Here is a 26,558-nt window from a genome sequence, read left to right on the forward strand (position 1 = left end):
ACACTGAAGAGCATGGTCCTTGGCTTCCATACGCACATGGGAGGGAGAGTCTTTTGTAACCTGAAAGGAAAAGACAGGTGGAAAAAATTATATTAATGTTGGACCATGCCTAAATTAATCCCAGCATTCATGTCTGGGAACTTTTTGAAACACAAGTATTCAATGCAGAGGTACACATGGAGTCCATAACATCATGAGGGCTTTAATCCTTCACGTCATGAAGCTGATCTTGAAAGTGAGACCTGCGTGGGTTTGAACCGTGGGTCCTCTGATGAGTTCTTCATCACTGCTGCTTTTTTTCTGAAGGGCAGTGCATATTCCAGTGACTCATCTTCCTTCTAAGGAAGAGAACACAAATTTTTCCACAAGAGGAAGAAAAAAAGTCTGCCTAAATGTATCTAAACAAATAGCTGATGCCTGAAGCAGTGGAGCATGTCTATCTAGGAGTAGTTATGCTTCTATTTCAATGTCAACCACCGCTCAGCAGTCTCTTAGTAAACACATCATCTGCTTTGCTCTAATACTTTTGTTTCATCACTCACGGAGTACATTATGTCTTGAATTGCATACTGTGTGGTTTGCAGAAAACATGGGAGGAAATACATCATCTTGCATTTGTCCTTCCCTGTGTAATGTAGCCTGTTACCTGTGGCAGCAACTGGAAGGTTTGTGTGCAGTGGCAGGAGTAGAATTATCAAGGTCTTTTAGACTTCAATCACATTAAAGGTGAAAAAATATTAAAGCTGCAACTAAAAATAACTTTTTTTTATCCTTTCTGAGATCAGAATTAAGTGTGCCACAGTAGGAATAACAATTCTTATATTCCAATTCACTATAAAACCTCAGAACTACTAAACAATAACCTGAGGATTTGATGAAAAATCTTGTCTAACAAGAGCAACAGGCATCTTTTATTTCCAGTGAAGACCTGCACACATGCAGAGATAATTCATTCCCAGCACACAGGATAACCTCAACAAGGGAGCAGATTGCTGAGATAACCTGGCTCTACTTTTACCTTGGCTATATTTCTGCCTTCAAAAATGTGCAGCATGAGTTCTCTAAGTTTGGGGGGCATTTTTGCAAAATGCACAACTTATGTTTGGCACAGTATTTGGGTAGTGCAGGGAAAATAACTGGCTAGAGATAAGGCTCCAGCTTTCAGTACAGTATGTAGTCTTTAAAAAGCACCTAAAGGAATGCAAAACATTTTGATAGAAAAATATAAAGAACATGGAGCCTTATTGCTTGTGAGCATGTTAAGGACTTCTGCTAAAACATCTGTCCTTTGAGAGAGCTCTTTCTTCTGAAAAGGGCAACTGCCTCACTTCTGCTGATTGTATTTACAAAGGGCAAAGTGAGGTTTTGCCGTACCCTTAATGGACAGAGGCTAGTGGCAAATCTTGCTCTTTCATAAATCTCAGCATTCCTGGTGGTGTTTGTTGTCAGAATCCATTAGGAATAAGTGCTTGGACTGCAGGGCCGTGGAGAGGCAGCGCATCTCCTGCAGTGCCACACAGAGAAAGTGGGGTGGGGACCGTCCCTGGCCCTGCGCTGGGGACAGCACAGGCAGCAGCTCCCCCTCGCAGAGCCAGCAAGCAGCAGAGCTGGGAAACATGAGGGATGGCTGTTAGGGACCAGAGCTGAGTCATCTATAAAACAATCATAAGGAAACACACATTCTTCCTGAGAGAAAATCAATAGAACTTTGCACTTTTCCTTGTAATATTTCCAGTCTGCACCATCAGCCATAGTTTGCTCACAGTTATACAGCTATAAATTCACTGCGAGTTAATGGATTTCTACAAATATGAATGGATTTACAAGAGTGTAACAGAGCTGATGCTGGAGCCATGCACATGTAAAAATACATGGAACAAAAGTAGTTTTACAGCACACAGGTGACCTTCAAAGTACTAAGTAAAAAGCAAAATTACCTTGTTCCTGGTATGATCCTATTCTGGCAGAACTCCCAAGGGAAATAACACGTGCAGTCCTGAAACCATCGCTGTGTGGGCAGGAGGGACGGAGATGCACCAAAGGGAAGACGGGTGAGCAAGCAGCTTCACACTGTGATGGAGAAAGCAAAAGAATGACTGAACATGTCATTTTTCATTTCCTGCATAAAACATTTTGGAGTCCCATCTCACTAAGTAAATAATGTGCTCCCAAACTTTTGTGTCGAAACTAGGTTGGTTAATGTATGAGCTGCCGCTATTCCATTTGTTACTACACAGTAAATTTCATGCTTAGCCAGAGGCTGGCAAAGTTCATTTATTCATTATCCCCAAACTTTGGGCAGTTATTATTCAAACTCCCCTAGTACATCTATTTAATAAGAAAAGAACAGAAAATTGATGGGATCAAAAATGTTAAAGTCTTAATTAATGCTTTTAGCAAAGACTGATTGAGGGGGTTGGGGGGAAGTTGTTGTGAGAATATTAATTGGTAGCGTGAGTACGCTGCCTCGTGTTGCTGGGAGAGCGAAGGGCTCTCGACCAAGGACGCTCGGCACCTGCAGCCTGCTGGCCCATGGGGACACCAGCCGTGCCACCCCAGGGCTCTGCCACCAGGTAAGGGAAAGCCAGTGCTACAAGCCATGGGAGAGTGCTAAAATACCAACCAACGTGTACAAATTATTGCTTATTAATAAAGAGAGTTATTAGATGGTAAAACTTTGCCTTACAGCAAAGACGTGGGATTATTTTTTTAACTGCTTTTTGGGCTTTTTTGGTGTGTTTGTCCCCCAGCAGCCTTGTGGCACTGCAGACTATGGGGCTGTGGTGCACGGCGCTGGGGGCTTCGGTCTCCAGACAAATTTGGGTTTTGTTCATGCAGGAGCAGTTATAGCTATTCCATAGGAAAATTAAGGGGTTTTACACCAAAGAGAATGAGACCAAGGCTGGAAGAAGCCCAGCAAGGCAGGAGGGCGGCCGTGAGGGATTCCTGCATCCCCCTGTCCTGCCCCGGAGCGGCAGCGGCGCCTGTTCTCGGCACAGCCATGGGGGTTTGGCAGGGGCTGGGGAAGAGGAATGGAGGGGGGGTTTGTTGGTTTTAGGCCATATTTCTAAAACCCAGCAATCTCTGCTGAGTAAAAAATTCATATTATTATAAATGGAGCCAGCCACGGAAACTATGCGGTTCAGACCTGCATCAATGACAATTCAAAATAGAGCACTGAGCAAGATGGCTTTTTTAGGGCTCCATTCTGATGTCAATGAATGGATTGAAATCTCTTATTTTTCCTCCAGTGACTGACAGCCTTTTAATTAGAGCAATTATGGATATTCCAAGCAAATCACAGTTATATTAAGAGTCAAATCGAAGAGGACTGTGCTGTAGCATTAGCTAATGGATTTCCCTATTTGTTGCTTACAGATTTGATTTCCTGTTATTGTTAAAATGTTTCGTAAGTCTTGTATGGATAATCATCTGCAGTTAAAGGTTCAATATCTTGAAAATAACTCCAAAAATGCTTACAGTTCAACTGAGGGTTACACTTTTCCAATGAACAGTTTCAGAATTTACTCTGGGAAGATGGGAAAGAGGATGTTAAGCTTTTTTTTTTTTCTATGCTATGACCAGATCTGTCCAAAACTTTCATTCATCCTGGTGTAAATACCCCTGAAATAGGAATCAACAGGTAAAACTTTAGGAATGTTAAGCAGGATGAAAAAACAGGTGCCCACATAACATGGGCTCTTATTTGGGGATTTTTGTGTCTTGAAAACCTGCAGTAATTGATTGGGGGTTTTTTATAACTAGAATACGAATTCTGCATTACAAGCCTGAAAAATATTTAGAATAATAGAATCACAGAATTTAGTAAGTTGCTCTGACAATTGAGTGAAGATCATTACTCATTTTGGGGTTTAGGGTGGCCTATGTAGTTACTAGGCCGGTGTTGATATTTAGGCTGTCAGCTGAAGTCAGCTGTTCAGGCAAAAATTAGTAGGATACTTTTGATTTCCAAGTGCTGTGTTTTTTATAATAGTTTTTAATTTCATTTTTTTAATAGTGCTTCTGTATTCATAACCTACAGTAAACATGAAATTTAGCTCTAAATTCCCATGGCAGAGGCTCTTTTTAACACATATGCTATAATTTATTTACACTTGTATTTCACTGCTTCCAGAGTTGTCAGAGTTGATCCAAGTGACTGACACCTGTCAGTATATCATTAATCAACTGTCTTTGCAGTTTTAAAAATGTGTCATCAGCCCCACAGGGAGAGCTGCTCCGCTGTTAGGATGGGTAGGAGGAAGGTCGGTGTCAGGACTTTGACACTCACCCTGGGTTTGCCTCATCCTTCCCTCTCAAGAAGAGCAACATGGTGCATTGCTGCAACCTAGATATGAGCAGCTTGGCCAAACATTAGCAAAGGGTCTGATTACTGAATTACTGAATTACCCCTTGGGACACGTGCCCTCTCATGGTCTGTGCTCCGAGACCTGCTCTCAGAGAGCCAACTCTCTGGAGCCTCCAAAGCCCCACAAACATGCTGGTGGAGTCTCTTAATTTCTCAGCTTCCTGGCATCCCTGCAAAAGCCCTGACAGCAGGACAGCAGGGGCTGGACTGCCGGGCTCTCGGAGCCCTGGCCGGTGCAGCTCAGGAAACCTCCTGCCCAGCATCCCAGTGCACAGCGCAGCATCCCAGTGCACAGCCCAGCATCCCAGTGCACAGCCCAGCATCCCAGTGCACAGCGCAGCATCCCAGTGCACAGCGCAGCATCCCAGTGCACAGCCCAGCCTCAGGCGCTCTGCCCCAGCTTCGAGCCAGCAAGGACAGCGGCAGCACAAGGAAAAGCCACCCGGCGGCTCCTGAAGGGACCCTCAAGTGCCTCAGGATTTAAAAGCCTGCTCTCCCTAGTTAGTCCTGTGTCTCTGACAGGAATTAGGATGTTGTTGACACACCCCACATTGTTACACTGAACATGCATTGCTCTGAGCTCTGGAAAGCTGTGAGTACCTAGTCAGCGTGCCTGGCCACGACTAAGCCAAGCAGCACATGAGCTTGGGAGCTGCGCTTGCTCAGGAACATTGATAAGTCTTTGGAAAAGGACATGGTGCGCACATGTAAATCTGAGTCAGGCCAAGGAATAACTGTACTGAGTGATGACCTAGACTGACCCATGTCTGTCAGTGATACCTGATACCCTGAAGGGGATGTAGCACTCGAGAAAGTGCACAGGAGAAGCTAAAGGCAACAAATTCAAATGAGACAATGAAAAGGTACAGTTTGATTAAGGAAACATCAGCTGCTTTATGATCTTTACCAAATACACTCACATTTGTGATTCATTTATGCTAATTCAGTGCAAGACAGTAAAAATACAATCATTCAGTGCTACAAATAATGATAATAGTGTGATCCATTTATAGAGGCCTTGGATATAATTTTGACTTTTATAGTGGTATGAAAGTCTCAAGTTAGTTAAATGCACAGCAAGGTGTTAATTGCAACCCTGGTTAAAATGAACCTCAGTTTATGGTCAAGTCCCTTGTTGAGCTAATGGCTGTATCTGAGCTAGCTGAGTCCCACTGAAGTCAGCGACACACTCCTTACATTGTGACATCTTTTAATAATTAATAAGACTGGCATTTCAGTCTCCAGGGAAATAGGCAGAGTTTGACAAGACAGGAAAACCAAAACTGAGTACATACCGGTGCGTTGATGCTGTTGTGGGTTTGCTGATGTGGCCACCTTGCAGTTTTTTCAGCACGTAGAGTCAGTCGGAAGCAAGGCACACCTCGCTGCCACCGGGGCTGGGGGAGCTCAAACGCCAGCAAATGGTAGTTAGTAACACACAGCAGACACCTGTCAAAATCTGAACTGTAACATGATTTAATATCAAGACTGAGTAAATGGATCTAAATCCAGCTTGTTGCAGTGTCACATGCGAGAAGTTGAACTTGTTTGCAATATTTTTCAAGAGCATAAAATCTCATTATTAACCCAAGAGTTGATTATTTTAACATCAGAGAGGTCTTATTCTACTTGTGCTATACTAAAGCATTCCACTAAAGCCAACCATCTCAAAATCAAACGCGTGGAGCTTTGCTAGCTTCAAAAAGTATTTGTCAATCCGGTCATAAATGCGCATGGAAAAGGCAGCCTTGTTTAGGCTCATTACCCAGGGTAATTCGAACCTTGCCACTGCAGGTTTGGAGCAGAGCAGCATGAGAGAAAGCACAGCTCATGTTCCATGCCATGAAATAGCCACGTGTTCACACAGCACATTTCCCTTCATTCAGGGCTCATCTGTTGCTGCTGGCATTTACAGGGCTTGGGGAAAATACCCCTCGCAGTGGTTGTTTATAGCTGAGAGTGCGACTGCAGCATGGAGAGGGAGGAGGCTGGAGAAGCTGCAGGGGCCATTTACCTGAGGACACTAAAACTCACCTGCCGTGGGATCTGGGGAGCAGGAGATCATTGTGCTGCACAGCCTGCACAGGGAAATGTGCTCAGTCAGTTCTGCGGTCAGGCTGAAGCCATTTATTTTTATTTGAGCAACACTCTGTGTTCCCAAAACAGCTGGATGGAGCTCAAGGAGACAGGTGAATAAGCAGGAGCAGCACCATTCGCCACTGTTCAAAGTTTCACTCTGCTCTAAAATAAGCTTTTCTCAGTGGAGAGAAAGTGTTTGTTTTTTAATTCATATGCTGAACCAAGAAGCAAAATAAGGTGTTTTCCCAAATAAACTCACTGATAAAGATTTTCATCATGCATCCCTAGCTAATAGGGGTGTGATAAAGCGCATAACTCAAATGCTATCTAGCCTGAGGGCTTAAAGAAAAGCTTAACTCTGCCTGCAAACCAGAGTGGAGACAGCTGATGTGACAGCTGCCTATCAGTAGACTGCAGGCTTCAAACGAGCAGGGAACAGAGGTGCACTGATTGCAGTTTAATTCTGCCCACAATCGTGCCCGCTTGGTTCAGTGTAGTTACTCGATGGCCAATAAGGCATTAAATAGTCACCATGTACAGCTTATTTCGGGAGAAAGTATTTTAACAGCACAGGTGACTACTGTGCATGCATTAAGAAAACCAGGACACAGCGTACCCAATTTAGTTTAGCTACAGTAAAATAATTGTAATAGAGCAATGCTGACCCCAGCTACTGAACGGTGACACTTGGCTTTTGCTGCACAGGAGAGATTAGGTTTTTCTGGTTTGTTTTCCTCCCTCTCTCTTTATATATATATTTCATGTATAAAGCATATATTTAGTATTCAGATGTTTGAGACAAAACCCCAACATTTTAGAGACAAAAGTGCCCTTCAAGCCCAGCAGCACAAACCACTGTCTCATGGAAACAGCAATTGCAAGTGGAAAATAGCCCCTGCTGTGCAACACCTCCACTTCGTTACATTGCAATATATTTTCTTGTTTTTCATGTGCCTCGTTCGTGTGACCCTGCCAGTACAAAAAAATGGTTATTGACAGTGTCTTTGTTTTTGTTTTATTATAATGTAATTTATGGGATGCTGAAAGTCTGCAAGTTACTTGTACTTGACTGACGTTTCTCTGAGAGTCGAAAAATTGTTATGTATACTTGACTGAGATTAAAATGGGTAGATTGTGTATAGCTGTATCCTGCTTTCAAAGCACAGGATTGGAAGGCTTCCATTAAATTGTTATTTTCGGTTATTATTAGCTCCTAAATCAGTTAATATAATTTCTTTCCCATAATGAATGCACAGCATTGTAAGCCTAAATGCCATATTTTCTATTGATCTATTTCCACAACCTGTTTAGTGAAATAATTAAAATGATTTACAAGGCTGACCCAATATCTTAGTGGTTTAGTAAATCATGTTGCTGTGTGAGAGACTCAGCCAGTTTTAAACTCACAGCTCTTGGCAGCGCCGGGACCTCGGAGCGGAGCTGCAGCGGGTGCCGCGCTGTGTCTGATGGTGCGCTCAACACCGGCCTGTGGAAACGCCTCCTCCGATGCTCAGAGAGAATAAGGGTTCCAACTGGTTTGTTCGTTCATCACCTCTGTTCAAAGCACAAAAATATTTTGGTGCAACCAAGCCAGAGCAGAATTTGAGCTGCAATCTGCAGGTAATACATCTTCACTGGCAACTTTAACATCCCTGGTTTCTACCCCCAGAGCTGACACCACATGCCTGTGCAGGCAGCAAAAATGGGGGCAACTGTGGAGCCTGGTATTTTTATATGCAAGATGATGTGGGAAATGATTATTTCTATCTTTTTTGGTTGTTTTAACTCAGAAGAGGAGGACAACTACAAACACAATTTCTCTTTAAATGCCAGGGTTATGGAAGGGCTCAGCTGGATTCAGCGCTGTCAAGACAGAGACACTAAGACATGCCCCAAAGTCTCTCAAATCTCTGGCAGTCCCTTTGACAATCTCCAGTGACTCCTCAGGCAGGAGGGAGGGCTTCACTAAGACAAACTCCCTGGCACAGGAGCCCCTCCTGCAATGATACGGGCTTTCCTGAGTCCTCTGTGTCTCCCACAGCTCTCACAGGCAAACACACAGGGCTGATAAAGGCAGGATTTAGGAAATATTCCCAGGTTTGTTTCTAGCTCACTTCCCTAACAGGGAGCCCTCGAAGCAGGGCCAGAAGTGCCTGGGAGGAGACGTAGCAGCCAGTCTCTGTAGCAAGAGTGCTAAGAACAAACAACATTTAAAGTGTTATTACAAAAAGCCGGTAGCAACCCTCTTTCCCGTGAAAAATGTACATTTTGACAGCTGCAGTCTGGAACAAAAGGGACTGAGGTGGCTTCTGTGTGACCAGGGCACTGGCTGCAAAGTAAAGGGTGTGCAGCCAGGGCCAGCCCTCATGGGGATCGCGGCCCGGGGGTCCTGCCCCGGCCAGCCGCACAGGGAGGACATCCCCTGGGGACACACACGCAGGCAGGAAGGCCACAGACCTCTGTCCTGGTCAACAACAGCAAGGACAGAGCCCATAGCTCTGAAATCAGTCAGCATTTGAGACACCGTTTATAATGTCTCCACTTGCAATCCTGAGCAAGCCTTGAGCTTGCTTTCAGCATCTAGCACATATTTTTTAGTTCTATTATTTTGCATAACTATACAAAGAAAAGAAAAATGTCCTATAAAAACTTAAAAATTTGAAGACAGTTGTTGGATGCACTTTGCAGCAGATGTCAATACCTTACTTCCTGACCCTAACCTGCCACCATTTCCTTTTTGCTTTAAATGGACCTGTAATTTCACAATGTGAATTCAGCTGGAACTATTCTTTTCATTAAATAAACTTTACCTTTGCACTGACTGCTCCAGGCTCTGAAAAGAAACACCCCTTGCTTGTCACTGTTCCAAAATGTAGGTCTGAAATTAAAAAAGAAGTGTTGGTAAATGGGCTGTAAACACACTGAAGGGCAAGTGAGTATTCCTCCTCTAAGGCAGAAGAAAATAAAGGAAAATCTGCTTTGCCTTCTGCTGCATCAATGCTGATAATTTTACAGATCAGAGGATTTTTTTTTAGGAAGAAGCCTGCTGTGCTCACTATGTGTTTCAGAGATGAAATACCTATAGTCATGCTCTTAACGCCACACTTGGAAGTGTAAATCAGGGGCTCATTTCTACAAGCACCCCGTGCCCAGCAGAACCCGGCGCTGCCGCAGCAGACAGCCTGTGCTGCGGCACACACCACAAGCCAGAGCCGGCAACTCTGGATTCACCGCAGGGCAGAGCACGCAATATTAATGGTATATTTATCCTCTAATGTGAGCATGAGAGCTGTGGGGATGTTATATAAGAGCTTCATGGTGATGATATGATGGAAATGGGATGCGAGAGTCAAAAAGCCCTCAGAGAGGGACCATAAGACACAAACACACCCTGCTGTGCACACAGCAGGGTCACAGGCCCCTCTTCTGCATCAGGTGAACATCCCGCCTGCTTCGATGTCTGTCTGGCCTCAGAATTAGTTGTCTTCCAGAACAGGACAACCACAAACCAGGAGGAGCTGGGCAGCTCTGTCAATGGTAAGTGCACATTGCTAACACTGCTTAGATCCCGAGCAGAAATGCACTTGTTGCCCCAAGTCTAGATGTGCAGTTCTGTCAGTGACTACCAGCCACTTTACAGACAAGTCAGCCCCTTCCTGCACCTACCAAAGATCCTTGAGCTTTCTGCACTCTCAAATAATTGCTGTTCTTCCCGCAGGTGTGATCTGCCACTGCAGCACTCCTAATTTCACACTCCTGTAACTCTTAGAAATCCTTTTAAACCACACCAAGACAGAGAGACTCAAGCTATTTGCTAACTGGGGCTCTGTACTTGCTGAGCTGTGGCAAAGCAAAAGATCCCCCAGCAGCTGTCTGCAAATGCAGTTCAGGTCAGTTATAAGCCTGTGATTAGTTAATTCTGTTTAGAGGATCTGCTTAAATTAAACATTTTCTCTTTCCCATTCTCACCCACCGTTCTGTTTTTAAGAAGTATAAGGTGCTCATAATCTCTACCACCTAAAATAATCACTGACAGGATGAAAACTCTCTCTCCCTCCCACCCCCACCATTTTTCCCATTGCAAAAATGTATGAATTAATCTCATGCTAAAATTAACATATATTGCTGAGGCAAATGAACTGGCATCTCCATGTATATCTATTAGCTTCCAGCATTTCCTGAGAGGGGCTTTCATTTAATTACCAGCCTGACAGGCTAGCTCACTCCAGAACTGCAGACGCATTTATTACTTTTATCTCCTTGGACACCTGCCTCTCTCCAGGGTTTAACAGATTTCTACTGAAGAGATGGACAACATATTTTCTATTCCACCAGGTTATTGTTTCTTTAAAAGGCACTTACTAGAGCACTGGCCTCAAACAGGGGATTTTTGGTTGGCTTTGGATGGACTTTTCTTTTTTTCCAATTACCAAAGCAATGCAGCATTAACCTCCTCACTGCCCCACCACACACCAGCAGTTCAGAAGAAGTCAGATTACAGATAGGGAGCTGCTCTGTGCGGGCAGCTGACCACCCTGAGCACTGCTTGTTAAGACCCTGCCTGCGGTGGGAGTCAAGACCCTCACGCGCTGTCGCTGCTCTTCATCCTCCCATGTATGAAAACATCAAGTGGATTTGCTGGGAGACTCCTGAGCACAGGGTCAGTGCCCTTCATTGCAGTCTCATGAGAGGATCAACCTGAATTCCTCTTGAAGCTTTGGGCTTTATATTGTCACCAGCACCTCTATAACTGGTTGATAAAAAGCCAATGTGGATACAGGGAACATTAAAAAGAAAAAATGCTGCCTACACGCATCACCAGCCCAGTGTGACGGGTTATACATAACCTGCGTGACTATACACTGCTCCCAAACAGCTGGGCAAAGACACTGTCACCTCACTGCCTCAGGCAGCAGTGCAGGACACTGTGAGTTCAGGTGCTGACTGCAGCAAAAGGGACACCATGAGGTTTGTTGAGCCCAGTTTCAACACAAAAATACTTTCTACTTGTTTTCTCTCTGGGTCACACTACCTGAATTCATGAAGACACACATGTCCTACAGGCAGGATTCGCGTGAGCTGGGTGTTGTGACAGATACATTCAAACCAGCAGGATCTAAAGCTACAGGGAGCCTCAGTAGCTGAAGCTTTCACGTGTGTGGACTCAGCAATGCGTCCCTTTGGAGGGGTGCACACTGGCTCATTTTATTAAACAGAATGGTTCATTCCTGACAGCCTAATTGTATTGCTTTGAAATAGTCTGGCAGGAACAGGGCCTGCTGATAGTGATGCCTTTGAGAAAGATGCCTCATTACAGAGGAAAAATGAGAAATTTTTATCTGTTTAATTAATGAACCTTTTCAACTTTCTGGGGATTTCATCCCGGTTCCCAACTCCAGGCATTGGCTGGTCCAAGCTGTACTGCAGACACTGCCCTGCACAGCCAGAGCCTCTTGCTTCTCTGTGGGCTTGGGCAGCAGGAACAGCCCCTGGGCTGGGGGGTGCCCTTGTCTGGACTCTGACCCCAGCACTTTGTGCTTAAACACTTTCTGGAAATGCAGCAAAAGATGCTTCAGTGAAACATAAATTATTTTAACATAAGCCTTGTGCGAAAAGTGCCTCTTCCTTCCTGTCACCTTAGTCCTAGTAAAAACCGCTTCATCTTACTCCAGGGCCCCAAGGCCAAGTTATACACAGTGTATGTAAAACCCTTCTCTGTGTTTAGGAGCTCACTGCGTGTGGTCATAGAATAGATTTGGGTTGGACCTTCAGAGCTCATCCAGTGCCACCCCTGCCATGAGCAGGGACATCTTCAACCAGATCAGGTTGCTCAGAGCCCCGTCCAGCCTGGCCTGGGATGTCTCCAGGGATGGGGCATCCATCACCTCTCTGGCCAACCTGGGCCAGTGTTTCACCACCCTCAGTGTAAAAATTTCTTCCTCATGTCTAGCCTGGATCTCCCCTCTTCTAGTTTAAAACCATCACTCCTTGTCCTGTCATAACATGCCCTTCTAAAAAGTCTATCCCCATCTTTCTTATAGACGCCTTGAGCAGGTGGGTGTCCTGGCCCTGCCAGAAGCTTTGGAGGTGACCAGAGGAAGCACCCTGGCTGCAGGGGAGCATGAACACTGCAGCAGCCACTGTGCTGCAGCATGAAGCGCTCAGAGGTATCGCTTTTCTATTGCACTATATTACAAACAGTAACATACAGTACGCAGTAACACATTTTTGGCCAAAACCTACGTACCATGGGTAAAGTGCCAAGTCAAGACAACCAAACCATGTCACACAGGCTTGCAGAATTTGACAACCCATTTTTTGAGAAAAGCCTAAACATTTTTAATTAAAATCCACTATAATTGATTTTTGAGCCTCGAACCTTTTTATTTGTATTCCTTTTAAATTTTAATGAATTATGTTAATTTTATAGAGTTTAACCAAACCCGAATGAAATATATTAAACTATTCAATCTGCAATAAATCCAATTACTATTATTACTTTATAATTTATCATTTTAATACCCATTTTGCATCATACATCCCTGTCACATATGAGCCAATGTTAATTATGTTTTAAAATAAAATATTCAACAAGACCTAAATGAAACTCAAAGAACAGCAAAAGTAACGACTATAAGACAGACTGTCATGGAATAATACATTAATGCAGAATGCTGGTATTAATTAGCAAATACAAGCTGTTCAGCAGCAGCAGTGGTGTCTGTCATCCTGATGTGTGTGGATCGTACATGATGTCAGAAAGCACAGAAACCAAACAGCAGCTGCCAAAGCCTCAGTTCTCTGACTCGTTTCTGTTTTGGGGAGCAAGTGTTGCTCTTTCAGTGTTGCTCTGTGAGGCGGGGCTGGATAGTTCTAGTTTGCAGTAGTTATCTCCAGGTATTCTAGGGTTGCTCATATTTTTAATATCTCAAGAAGGATATAGCTTCTTATTTTGATGTAAGAATATATTGGTGTTTTAACAAGTGGCTTCCTTAACTTGCGGTGAATTGAATGCCTTCAAAATCCTCTTTCCACTGATAATTTTACTGTGAGACAGAAGAGGTTGGCGTATGGGAGAGCTGGAGTCTTGTACGCTAAAAAAAGCTGCAAACAGGGAAATGCCTTCCAAAAGAGGAAAGAATTTTTAAATTTAGACTTGAAACAGTTAAATTATAACCACACATAGCAATATGCACAGAAAATCCTCAGCAGAGAGCACCGAGAAGCCCTCGGCAGGCAGGAGGGCTGGGCACGGGCAGCCCACCCTGGTCTCGGTCTGCCCTCTGGTGCCAACAGCCTCAGTGACAGGGCCTGGGCTTTGCAGCCAGCCTGCCAAAAAGACCTGCTTCTCTCTTGGCGTTCACTTTAAAACCTGAGTTTTAAATCATTGAATCACTTGAGCATTATTATTTGCCTTCTGATTTCTGTGCTATTAAGTTACATCGGATTTTGTTTCCAAGCTTTTTCTTATTTTCTTCACGTGCACAAAAACTAGTCTCTTTTATTTACCCTTAAGTGGTATTTGCAATTTAAGATGACAAGGAGCCAGGACTGTAAGGAAATAATGAACCTTCAGCCAGAAAGAACAGTATAGCAGATGAGGGGGAGCACAGCTCTTCCTAATCCATGACTTAAAAGATGAGATGACAAACAAGAAAAAATTATGGAAAATATATGGAAAAGAAACATTTGTGATATACAGGGCACATCAAAACACAACGCTCATCAACCGACCACAGCCATCTAAAATCAGTCAACCAGACCCATAATATGCAAGAGGTTGGGCTGCCACACACAAAACTTAGAAACTTTCTTCTAGCAAATCTACGTTAACATTAAATGAAAATGTAGGCCGCTAATACCAAATACTCTGTCCACCCAGCTGGTAAATGGCAGGTCTCACCCTGCCCGCCCCACTGTCACCCCCAGACACAACCCTTTCCTAGACGGGTTTTTCCAGGGCACCCATGAGTACAGAATCCCTGGAATTGCACGGCGCAGGTTTACCAGCACAGGTGGGGCGAGGAGAGAGCAGGGTACGCGGAGCAGGGTCAGCCCAGACGCCCAAAACCTCTGGCAGGGCTCAGCTCTGGGCCCCCCGCAGGGCCAGAGAAGATGTCGGTGGGAGCAGGACCAGGCAGCCATCCAAGACAGCGGCGGGACCTCCGCAGGCCAGCAGCATGATGCTTCAGCAAAGCCCTGGGAAAAGGGGGAAATGGCATCAGAGAGAGGAAATCAGATCAGAAGTTTCTAAACAGAAATTCTTTTCACAAGTACAGATGTCCCTGGGGACCAAATTCAGCTGCTAACGTAATTCGGTCAAGAGGAATAAACAATACTGAGAGCTCAAATGTTTGCTGAGACAGTCCTAGAGAATTATGATATTTATTTCTTGTAGCAATGACAATTAGCTAAAGTATAACAGTTGTTAAGGCTGAGTCACTTTTTACACACATCAGTTTACGTACTTCTGCTCATCTCTCACTTCAGTTCATAATTACTCTCTTAAAAAAAGACAAAAACCAACAGACAAACAAACAAAAAAACCCCAAAAAGCACAAACAAAAAAAACCCCACACACATAAAAACCCAAACCAAACAAAAAAAACCAAACAAACAACAAAAAATCCCAACCCACCAAACAACAACATTGATCTTCTATTATTGTATCACACAAATATCTTTAAATACTGTTTTTGGGTCACTCTGCATCTTAAGTTTTAGCTTCCTCTGACTGTTGATATAAAGCTCTTCCTAGAATTGCTCCCTCATTCACTCAGCTTTCCCCAAGACACTTACCTAGCCTGGCCTGACCAATTTTTTTCCCCATCACTGTAATTCAGCAATACCTACAGGTGCAGCAATATGGCCCCCTAGTGCACACAGTTAGATTGCTTCAATTTTGGGGTCTTGCATAGTTTTATTTTTTGTTATTATTTCTAGAGAGAAACAAAGCCATACATAGATTTAGTAGAATAAGAAATGCCAATCCTGGTACCTATAACTTGGTATTAATAAAATATATGAGGGATCTATAACACTATAAACCTATTCCAAGGTGATTTACTTGAAGCAAAGAGCTTCAGAAGTCTAACACACTAAGGCAGAGCAGGTGATGCTGTGCATTCGGAAACATGCATTATACTAATTTTGTTTGCGTATTTCCATCTCTGAGCCTTCTCTTTCTTATCTAAAAGCTGTCTTTCCATATTCCATGTTTCTCAGTTCCTTCACCCATTCTTTTTCATGTTTATGTGATGAGAGTCTCAACTCCTCATGCGGAGCGTTCTTGCTGGGACACACACTAACGCACTCATCTCGCTCCCTCAGACATCATATCTGAAGATAAATTGGGAAATGAAGATGTAGAGCTGTTGGAAGAGACTGGCTTCCCCAGGCACCAGTTTAGCCTGGATCATTGGATTTACAACACCAGCGCCGCCAAAACTGATTTGACTATTAATCCCTGAAGTGCCCTAGGAATTGCAGCATAAATCCAGTGAAGGAGCACTCATATGGCCCTAAAGACCCATAGTGCTTATCCCGGTACTCCATTCATGAAAACTGATCTTTTCTTAGTAGCAATGACAACTCAAGGAGCCCGTGCTTGTAAAACCAAGAGATCCGCTTGCTGTGGCAATGTACTTAACTGCCAGGAGGCCTGTGACACAAACCAACTGGTGCTCACACTTAATACTCTGCAGAGACAGGATCTTTGTTCTTTACACACATACAGAGATCTACAATTTCATTCCCTGTTAGGGATCACTTTAGTGCCTTTGTGCTCCACAGCAGCACTCAACAAAAACATCCTATTTCCTACACCCTGTCTCAGTAACTTGCTCCTTAAGTATCCTTTACTAAGCAGTGCTTAATTTTATCTGCTAAGCCATTATCCCCCGTGACTAGAATATAAACCCCTTCTGTATTTGGAGCACCATCATGTCTGTGCAGAGGGCAGCATGAGCTGGGACTAATCTGGCAAGGAAAAGTAATTGGCTGCTCTGGTTTCAAAGTACCTCTGTATTGTCCAGCAAGCAAGACACTGTCCTGTCCCGGAAGGAGAGAGGCAGCGACGTATCAGAGGAGGAAACCCCCACATTTGTAAATCCTGACCAGGGGAGATCTGCAGAACAAACAAGGCAACAAAAGGTAGAAGGTGAGGGGGCTGCAGGACAGAAAGGTGGAAATGGGTGAACTAACATCCCTTGTGGGCACAACTGCAGGATAAGGGAGAAGAAATGAGGGTTGACGTGTCCAGGCTGCCAGTCACAATAGGTGTCCAGATTCTAAAGCAGTGCTGTTACTATGGGGAGGACACCAACATTCAAACAACATCCTGTTGATGGGCACCACTGAAAGAAGTCTGTTCCCATCTTCTTGACATCCACCCTTGAGATTAATAAACATTGATGAGATCCCCTCTTGGCCTGCTCTTCTCCAGGCTGAACAGATGGAGCTCTCTCAGTCTCTCCTCGTAAGAAAGCTCTCCTTATCATGGCCTCCTGCGTGGCCAACAGATCAAACGCGTAGCCAAGGCTGGTGTGCTGAGCACCTGCCTTGTGCCAGGGTCAGTTTTGAGTAAGTTCCTTTGGGGCTGAACTCAACCTGGGCTCAAACAGTGCCCAGGCTCCTGCTCCCCTGGGCTGACGGGCCACGGCAGCACCGTCCCCACAGGCACCTCGGGGAAGCCCTGCAAGCTTTACACACCATTTTCAGCACGTAACTGAAGAGAAGCTGCTAAATTAATGCATACTGTGATTAAGTTACAAAAGACATACCCATCATTAACCAATCGACGTGACAAATGCTTTCAGACCGCCTGCAAAACGAGGGGATATTTTTCAAGTTTAAGATTCTTCTGCATGACAACAGGGAGACAGAAGATTGAGTAATACACTGTTTAGAAGCAGAGTGCTTAGTTTATATCTAACTAATAATTAATAGAGGTATTGTAGGTAAGAAACCAAACAATTATAACTAACATCATCAATTATTTTTAGTATATATTCTATGTTAAAAATTTTTAAAAATTGAAATTAATATGCGTGAATATAAGCAACGCCAAGAGCATCCAGTCGTTGGAGCGCTTACGGAGGATGATCTGATAGAATAAAGAATGCCTGCTTAACAGTATAATTGCTGTTAAGTTTGTTTCTTTGTTTCACAGGCTAAAAAATAAAAAAAAAAAAAAAACACCAAACCAAAGCAAAAAAAAAAAACCACATCAGAGAAAACAACAACAACAAAACAAAACAAACACACACAAAAAAACCAACAAAACAAAACACAAAGCACAGACGGACGTCGCCTCCGCTGTCGTCACAGCTGCGCCGGAAGCGCCGGCGGCCGCCGCGATGGAGGGTGAGTGCGGGCAGCGGTGGGCGCGGGGTCCCGTGGCGCGGCCGCCGCGCCTCACGCTCGCTCCCGCCGCTCTGTCCCTGTCTGTGTCCCTTGTCCCTTGCAGGGGAGCTGTACCGCCGCCTGCCGGACCGCCGGACCGGCCCGCAGTGCCGCCAGGTACCCCCTGAGCCCCGGCCCGTGGGAGAGCCGCGGGGTGGAGGGGGGGGGCGGGATTTTGCCAACCTGATAGAACTCCAACTCAGCAGCGAACTCCTGATTTAAATAAAATTTAATTTTGTAAAGTGTCTTTAAAAATATCTGTAGCCTCAAGGATCAGAAGAGGCCAAGGCGTTTGTCAATGCCTTCCTGAAGCGCAGCATGCCGAAAATGAAAGATGAAGCGATCCAGGACATGTTGACTCGGAAAGCGGTGGTTCTGGAGCATCACTCCGCAAAAAAGACAAAGCCCAAGAGGAAGAAAACAAAAGGTTTTACTGCCAAGCAGAGGCGAGAAATGCGGCTTTTTGAAATTGAACCTGAACAGCAAAGGTAAGATCTTAAATATTTTCTTCGTGTAGTAAAAGTGGGAAGTACCTTGAAAGTCTGCAGAAGCAGCAGCACGTACACCTGGCTATGAAACCCTCAGTACAAACAGCAGTTTGGGGCGTTTCCCCATAAGAAAACAATCATTTTGTCTGTATAGCCGGAAAATTAATTTGTTACTGGTCCTCTTTCCTTTTCTGTAGCTAAATATGACAAGAAATTAAACCCAAATACAGTCACCTCTGATTTAAGCTTTTAAAGTTAAACTGCCTGTGACCAGAGTCAAAACTGCATCGGGTTCCTTGCACTAATGCATGTTGAATAAAGCCCTGGCTGTTGCTAATGTGAAGTGAGGAGGAGAAATCTCCTTCATCTGAGATGCAGCCTGATCCTCTAAAACACATCACTGGTTTGGGTTGAGAGAGAGAAACATATTTAGTTTGTGCTTTTTTATAAAGCAGACCTGTTATTTGGAGCGGGTTACCTCATGGGCTGAGTTATGAGAGCAGCCTACAAAACTTACGTTAGTCTTAACTCTGTTGTAAATATGGCTTACTTCAGAAAGTAATAGATTTTTTTAATAATTAAGTTCTTGTATAATGCTTTTTTTTTTTCTTTTTACTGCAGATATGCACTCTTTCTACCCCTACACGAACTCTGGAAACAGTATATCAGAGACCTTTGTCATGGGCTTAAACCAGATGCGTAAGTTGAGATATTTTAAAATTAGTGTAGCTTTGATGTAGTAGGTATTTCCTGTTTTACTGAGTTACTGCTAGAAACATCACAGTTACTCGGTAAGTATGTAAGTATTATTTCTCTAAGCTTTGGCCATGATTTCAGTAGTCATGGTCACATTTTGTAAACCTAACTTTCCATATAATTTTCCTTCCCTCTTCTCCAAGGCAACCACAGATGGTTCAGAGCAAGCTGCTGAAAGCCGATCTCCATGGAGCTATTGTTACAGGTACTCTCCTTGTTTTCTTTTACAAAATCACCTGAAATTCAGTAGACATTCCTATATTTCAGGTGTTTTTTAAAATTCCTTTCAGTACCATCAACTCTTGAGTCGCATAGTTGAGACTGTATGTTGATTGATTCTTTCTCTAATGACCAATGCTAATTACTTTTCAACCACTCATTAGAAACCTGCTGGTAGTTGCCAACATTAGCTGCAAGTTTTACCCATGGTTACTGTAATTGCATTATTTCAGAATATTGCAAAGGAGTTTTTAAAATCATGAGGCAACTGTAGAAGAGCAAATAAACTGCCTGAATCTGAAATTTTCTAATACATACACGCTTCTGTTTTTTCAGTCACAAAATCAAAGTGCCCCACTTACGTTGGGATAACAGGAATCATTCTACAGGAATTTAAACACGTCTTCAAAATTATCACTAAGGAGGACAAATTAAAAGGTATAAGGTTTTTTTTCAGTGCTTTTCACAACTTGAATAATCAGAAATTTCTTAAACACACTATTCATCTTACACCTCTGACTACATTGTTTTAAATAAGTGCATTTAGTTCTTTGTATAGAAGTCAGTCCTTACTGACCATGTAGCAGTCCAATATCTTACCAAAAACTCTCTTATTAGAAATAAGCAATTAAAATGTGGCAAAACCTCAAGTCTATGTGTGACTAATACCCCTTGGTATGTCAGTATATTTTCATAACAGGGATTTATGTTAGTCCACTTTTGTTAATTTCTTTCCTTTTGCATTTTCAGTTGTTCCCAAACTTAACAATGTATTTAGCTTGGAGATTGATGGATTCATTTCCTACATCTATGGAAGCAAGTTCCAGCTTAGAGCAAGCGAGCGATCTGCAAAAAAGTTCAAGTTGAAAGGAACTATTGACCTATGATTTCATGGAAAATCAGAAATATTAATAGAAATATCTGCTGTTATCTTGCAGTTTATAGACCAGGTTTTCTGGCAGCTCCAAAATGGAATATTTGTAAAGCATTTCTTCTTACTGAAGAATGACTTATATTTGTTTTCTTTAAAGCAGTCTCTCAGACTGTTGAAGTTTATTGTATCTGATTTGTTATTTGTATATAACATTCTGGCTTTTATTAAACTTACATGATTAGTATTGATTACATGGCTTCTGTTTCAATTTATAACTGTAAATTTGCACAATGAAAATTACATCTTGTAACTCTGGGATAAATGTTATTGTTGCCTTCTGTATAAACTGGGCTTTATCTGTCTATTATATGCTTATAACGAGACTGTAGGTGATGACAACTGCTCTTTTATATCCTTGTTCCTGGGCCAACATCAACATCTCTGCCTGGTGCAAGCATGTGCAAGTTGTTTCAACTGATATGTTTACCTCTAATATCCCCTTCCCTGTGGTTAATAGTTGCAGGTAACATGTATATGTGTGAAAATATAAACATACTAAATCTGTAATGCAGCTCTGCAACCTGTTTGCCTACCAGCAACATACTACTTTAAGATTAAAATTGTAGAATTATTTTGATTGGAAGAGACCTTCAAGATCATACCGCTCAACTGTAAACAGTCACTAAACCATGTCCCTATGAACCAGAATCAGATGTGTCTATATTAAATATATATTGTCATGCCAGAGTGCAGGCAACACACCACAGTACATAAGAGGGAAGCACACAAAGCTACAAATTCCAAGATGGAAATGATCCCCATTCAATCTTGTGCTTAAATTACCTCCCAAAAGTGTCTAAGAGTAGAAGTTTTTCCCAATTAATTTATATCCATGAAGAAAGAACAAGATGTGTTAAAATTGTTAGACCCAAGTTATTCTGCCTAGTAATCCTCTGTGTTCTCTGAAATTAAATGCCTTGGTTTCCCGTGAGACATCGGAAGGGAAAACAAACAAAGTGATGAAAAGCATAAATCAGCAGAAACTTTCCTTTCAGGACAATTACCTAGTTTTAATTTTGCTCATAGCCTTCAGTGTAACATCTAATTAAGGCATCTGTTAAATGCCTATAATATTAAATTAATAGGGGGAAGCTAATAGAACTTTATTGGCATAGTCCGGTTAATTAACATTAGGGGTCTTTAATGGATGTCTTAAATAGACATCATTGATGGGAATGCCATACAAATTGGAATCAAGCACAATCATGTTTCATTGTGCTGTGAAGGACACACCATATGGACACATAGATGAGCATGATACAACTTCCCATAGCTACTGGCATCTCCGTTTTTTAAACTGTTTCAGCAACCTAAAAGGACAAACGCTGCCTAGCATTCCCCATCGATAAATAATAGCAAGGCATTCATTATTTACAGTGAGGAGTGCTGAAGAGATGTTCAAAGGTCTCTGGAAGGTAATCACATGCTACCAGCACATAAAGACGGCTGACAAACGAAGAATAACAAGAGAGCTGAACAGCATGTTCAAGATGCCTTTACTGCAGTTGGTAAATCACCTGAAGAGGCCTTTTTGTAATGACTGTGAGGTGCTCCAAACAGCCCCATAAATCACTGAAGCTAAATTGCTACCACACACCACTGGTATCACTGCCTACCCATCAGCTCCTTGAGCCAAACCCCCATCCCATCTGCTTTCTCCAGCACACAGCCCTGTGTTCACCTTTCACTATAACACATTAAATCCCCCATTGCCTGTGAAGGAGCTTCCATAGAAACTGGGTAACATCAAAACCACCACTCACCAGACCTCCCCTGCTGATTCGTGGCCCCCCCATCTCCTCATTAGTTGACGCAGTAAATAATAGATTTAATATTAGAAAATTGGAGATCTAATCACAGCTGTCTCTAATATGCCTCTTCCTTCATATGTTCAGCTCTGAACTGCATGCAGCAGAGACATTTTTCATTATTTTTATACATAAACTCTCACTAAAGAAAAAGCTAACCAGCAAATAATGAACAACAATCAACAATATACTGTCTCACTATGTTACATGCATTTCTGCTTTCCTATTACTATGTATATATATATTTATAACCAAATTGAAACAATTGTAAACAATCTAGCTACTGGATTTTGAATATTTAAGCAAGAATGGGAAAACAAACAATTTCTGTTTGAAACCTCAAAATAATTCATTGTAGCAAATGCTTGAAATTAAAGCCAAGTCATATCCAAGAAAAGACAGAATTTTCTATTTGAGGGTTTTTTATACTTCCTCTAAAAGATGGATTACATAGCAATACAATGGGAATCCCCAAACACCTCCCAAGAAAGTCATATTAAATCACTGAAACCGCAGCAGCATATAGGTGACGTTAACTCTATATATTCAAGCCATCCAATGTTTTAGAGAAGCATAGAGTGAACACAAAATTCTGATTTGGACCAGAGCCTTTTAAAATGAATTCTCAAGTCTTGGACAAGGTCACCCCTCCAGCAGACTTCGTCTGTTTTAATGTTTCAGATCTGGGAAGACTCGTGTCAATGCAAGAGGTTAGAAATAATTTCTAAGCCTCTTGCAACGTTTGACCAAGTACCTCTTGTTAAACAAACCTTAAAATAATTTGGAACAGCAACCCATTGTCCTTAATAAGTAGCTGCATTTTGCAAAGGAGAAATCCTGGCAAGGGTGAACAGTATTTTTTACTAAAACAACGCCCCTATCGAATTGCAAAAGAAAGGGCAGGGTATGGCTATGCCAGACTGGCATAGTCTGAAAAAGGAAACTGCTTGTTCTAAGGTGTGTACATAAAAGGTATGTAAACCTGGCTTACCTATTTTCAACATAATTTACAAATCTCAGGTTTAGAAACCTCACCTGGAAGCACTGGTGGTGTTTTCTAATAGAAAGACTTTACAGTCTTTCCTGCCCTGCTCCCCAGCCTATTTTTAGGCTATTACTTTCATCCCCCCTCCCCCCTTCTGCTAGGAACTATTCCCATAGCACCCAACTATTGCCAAACAACACTGATTTAAAACATGTTATCTTCATATACTCTCAGGCACTGACCGATTTTCTAATAACCATCACCTTCTATAGGCAGCTGAACAGCACGTTAAAGATTTGCAGTACAGGCCTGTTAATAGAAATCTCTTCCTGGTGTATTAATAAATTCAGTCTTATTTCTTTCAAGTCTCAGAATGAGCTCCTGGAGTCATGACATACGTGCATACTTTTGACTGATACACTAATCTTAATATATACAAAAATATCTAATAATATATTACAGTTAGAACATTAATTATATTGTTCATGTAATAGTTTCTGGGAAGTATGCTATTACCAGAAATGCCAAAGGACTTCGGCTTGACCTCACAAATTTTAAATCAATTACCAAAATTGAATATAAATGCCAAAGTCCTCATATGCTTGTCAAAGGCAAAAGTTAAGACTTCAAAACCAAAACCTCTGGCATGACTGCACTCACTTGTCTGAGTCAGGGCTCCTCAGCTGAGCCACGGGGCTCCAGGAGTCCCAGGCTTGCAACAGAATGTTTAGGGAAATGTGCTCCCTGTGTACGTGGGTCCAGCTGCCAACACAGACCTGTGACCACACTCTTTGGCCATACTCTATTGTACACACACTATCAGCCCCCAAATGGACTCTGCTTCATAGCACTGTTATTCTGGGAAGGAGGGAAAAAACAGGATTTCACATGTCTCGCAACTGTTAAAATAATCCCATAAATCTGAATGATTTTTTTTTTTTTTTTTGTGAAATTGTCTGCAACACTCTGCCATGCATATTCTTCCTCTAAAGGATTATTTCAAAATTATGGACTCAGAAATGTTCAGCTGGATAGTTCTTGGGTGGCTGAGGTGCTCACTGAAGAATTTAAATGATGTAATAGCGATTGAACACCCCATTATATGGCTGCCTAATTAATGTAAATGATAGTTATGTCTCACTCACAGAGGATTATTTTACACAGAGGAAAATCTACTCACTGCCACAGTAGCCATTTTGATAGTTTTTATAGGAGCAGTTGCATTATGGCTTCATTGAGTAAAAGGTAAGTAGCCGTCCTAAATAATGAAGATTGAAGGTTTAATAGTCCCAATAAAGAATCCTGCAGGTTTTTTATTTCAAAAATTAGAGTTTGATTGCAAGCGTATGATAATGAGAGGGAAAAGAGCACTGGCACGTGGAATCCTTCTGCAGCCCATGCTCCTTGGGAACTTTCATTTCTTCAGCACAGAAAGATAGAAGAATAAGAACAGAAAAAGAAAATAAGCTCTTCATGACAGCCCGTCCAAGCTCCAAGCCTCTCCCTGTGACAGCATCTCAGAGGATAAGGATATGCTGGATTGTGCCTGTAATACTCAGAAGGCTGACATTACTGGAACAGCTGCATTCGGCTGATCACCTACACAAATACGTTCAAATAATGTGAAGAGCCCAACTTAGACCCATTTTAGTGATGATATGCAGACATAAGCCAGCCTTGCAAACTTGTCTCAGAATTGTAGCCTATTACAGCAACTCTTCTTTGTGAGGCAATAGTCAAGGGACTCGGCATTTCTGTTACAAGACCCTATTGCCAAGGTTATATATCAGAGATTATAACAGCTATAAAAATTCAAATGAGATTTAAAACTTGGCATGAGCATTCTCACTTGGGATCTAGTATTTTTTAAGCAAATCTTTGCCGGGAAAGCTAAAAGTTATCCTGTTCCACTTGTTACTTTAGGTCTCTATTGCTATAGAATTCTCCATCTAGATTCTTAAGCACTCCCCATCACAGTGCCCAAGTAATCTCTTTTCTCAGCTGCATTTTTGGAATGGCAGTTCAGAGCTAGGACAATTGATTTGACATTTGTTTCTTCAAACAGCAAACCTCTAAGAAGGGTTTTAAAAGAACTTCTGTTCCAAGGCAGCCACTTTTTTTCAGCAGTAAAGCACCACATGTGTTTTAGCAAGTAAAAAGTGGCAACAACATTAACCTGAATTATGGTACGAATGACTACAAAACAAGCTGGCTGGGGTTTGCAAACAATCTCCAGATGTCTGCAAGAAATCTGATTTATCAAACATACTCTAAGCAAGATTTGCTGTGGGTTTGTATAATAGTTCCTAACAAAAGAAGTCTGTAGTATTTATTTACTGTCATTGTCAGTGAAAGGTGCTACCCTTATGAACATCTTTCAGAAAGGTGAGTAGATTCCTTCAGAATAATCCACAGGATAAGGAGAGAGCCACAGACCCTAGAAATCAAAGCTTGGAATCACCAGTGAGCAGGATGACATGATGATGAGAAACTTTGGCCAGGCCTATTTTTGTGATATGATTCCCCTCCATACAGGAGCTGGACTGACATGAACACATCCTTTCCAAGCAGGTCTCCACACAACTCTCCCCATGGATAAGCACTGCACACAAGTAATTCACCACTCGTGTTAGTGGAAGAGTGGCAGAAGTACAGGCAGAAGCCATGAGGCCATTAAATTCGTGTTCTCTCACCTTCATTCTCACAGTTCTGCCATGCAGTACTTTGGACTGAAAACTAATGCTTCATACAAAGAATATAGTGTCCATTATATCATAGGCTCAATATCCGGGGGAAAAAAAAAAAAATACATACTTATATAAGTGCACAGGAGTAAAATAAGTGAAACACATGATCCATATTTTAATTTTGCATTTACAGTGCAATACCTCCTATTTGCAATGATTTGTAACAATCACTTTACGACAACACTGCATCCAGATAATTACCTCTGTTACTGATTTGTTGCGGTGGTGGTGTTTTTTTTTTTTTTCAAAAAAAAGCAAAGTTGGGGCAATTCTTTAGGATTACTTAGAAAACCCAAAGCTTACCCAGAGAATGATAACATCTTCTAGTTTTGAACAATGAGTTCTGTTTAAAACAAAATTAGTTACTAAGGTGAACAGATTGAGTAATCAAGCTCAATTAAGCATGCGCAATATGCACTGTAACAACATTCACTGTTTGGTGAATTGATAAAACAGCTTTATTTTCTTTTGACTTCTGGCAGTCTACCTCAAAGAACCATTCATTCCTATTTCTACCCAGCTAGCGTTTCCGTGAAAATGTATCATAATTTTAGCTACTTCGCCAAAGAGATTGTTTGAGAAGAAAAAAAGACTGTTGGGAAACAAAGAAAAACATCCTACAGCTGCAAGCAGGAGACAATATTGGCATCTACAGAGACATCGAGCTTTGATGGTACAGTCCATGCTCTGATCAAACGTTGTGTTTGTGTAGGAGAGAGGTGGTGTGCTTTGGAAGACAAGCCACTTCTGGGGACACACATAGCATGTTT

At 42.3% G+C, this 26,558-nt stretch overlaps 1 protein-coding gene and 1 long non-coding RNA gene across 6 annotated transcripts in view; one reads left to right on the forward strand and one right to left on the reverse strand.

Annotated features, from left to right (window-relative positions):
• Window positions 1-184: 184 nt before the first annotated feature.
• Window positions 185-26,558, reverse strand: part of LOC309444473 — a 35,846-nt gene continuing 9,472 nt past the window's right edge. For 2 of the 5 annotated variants that reach the window (XR_014185045.1, XR_014185047.1), the window contains exons 3-8: window positions 14,456-14,647; window positions 9,259-9,326; window positions 7,856-8,002; window positions 5,665-6,447; window positions 1,938-2,070; window positions 185-338 (exon numbers count right to left, since the gene is read on the reverse strand). This is a non-coding gene — a long non-coding RNA (uncharacterized lncRNA). Of the gene's footprint in view, window positions 339-1,937; window positions 2,071-5,664; window positions 6,448-7,855; window positions 8,003-9,258; window positions 9,327-14,455; window positions 14,648-16,467; window positions 16,575-17,542; window positions 17,602-26,558 lie in introns of those variants that run through there. The other 3 variants (XR_014185048.1, XR_014185044.1, XR_014185046.1) reach the window with 3 other exon arrangements.
• Window positions 17,780-20,437, forward strand: POP4 (POP4 homolog, ribonuclease P/MRP subunit). Its single transcript, XM_082062690.1, has 7 exons — window positions 17,780-17,812; window positions 17,916-17,968; window positions 18,116-18,339; window positions 18,961-19,038; window positions 19,239-19,300; window positions 19,651-19,752; window positions 20,065-20,437. The coding sequence occupies exons 1-7, from the start codon at window positions 17,806-17,808 to the stop codon at window positions 20,199-20,201; spliced, it is 663 nt and encodes a 220-aa protein (XP_081918816.1). The 5' UTR covers window positions 17,780-17,805; the 3' UTR covers window positions 20,202-20,437.

This window comes from Streptopelia decaocto (assembly GCF_964273445.1).
Source record: "Streptopelia decaocto genome assembly, chromosome: 11".
Lineage (NCBI taxonomy): Eukaryota > Metazoa > Chordata > Aves > Columbiformes > Columbidae > Streptopelia > Streptopelia decaocto.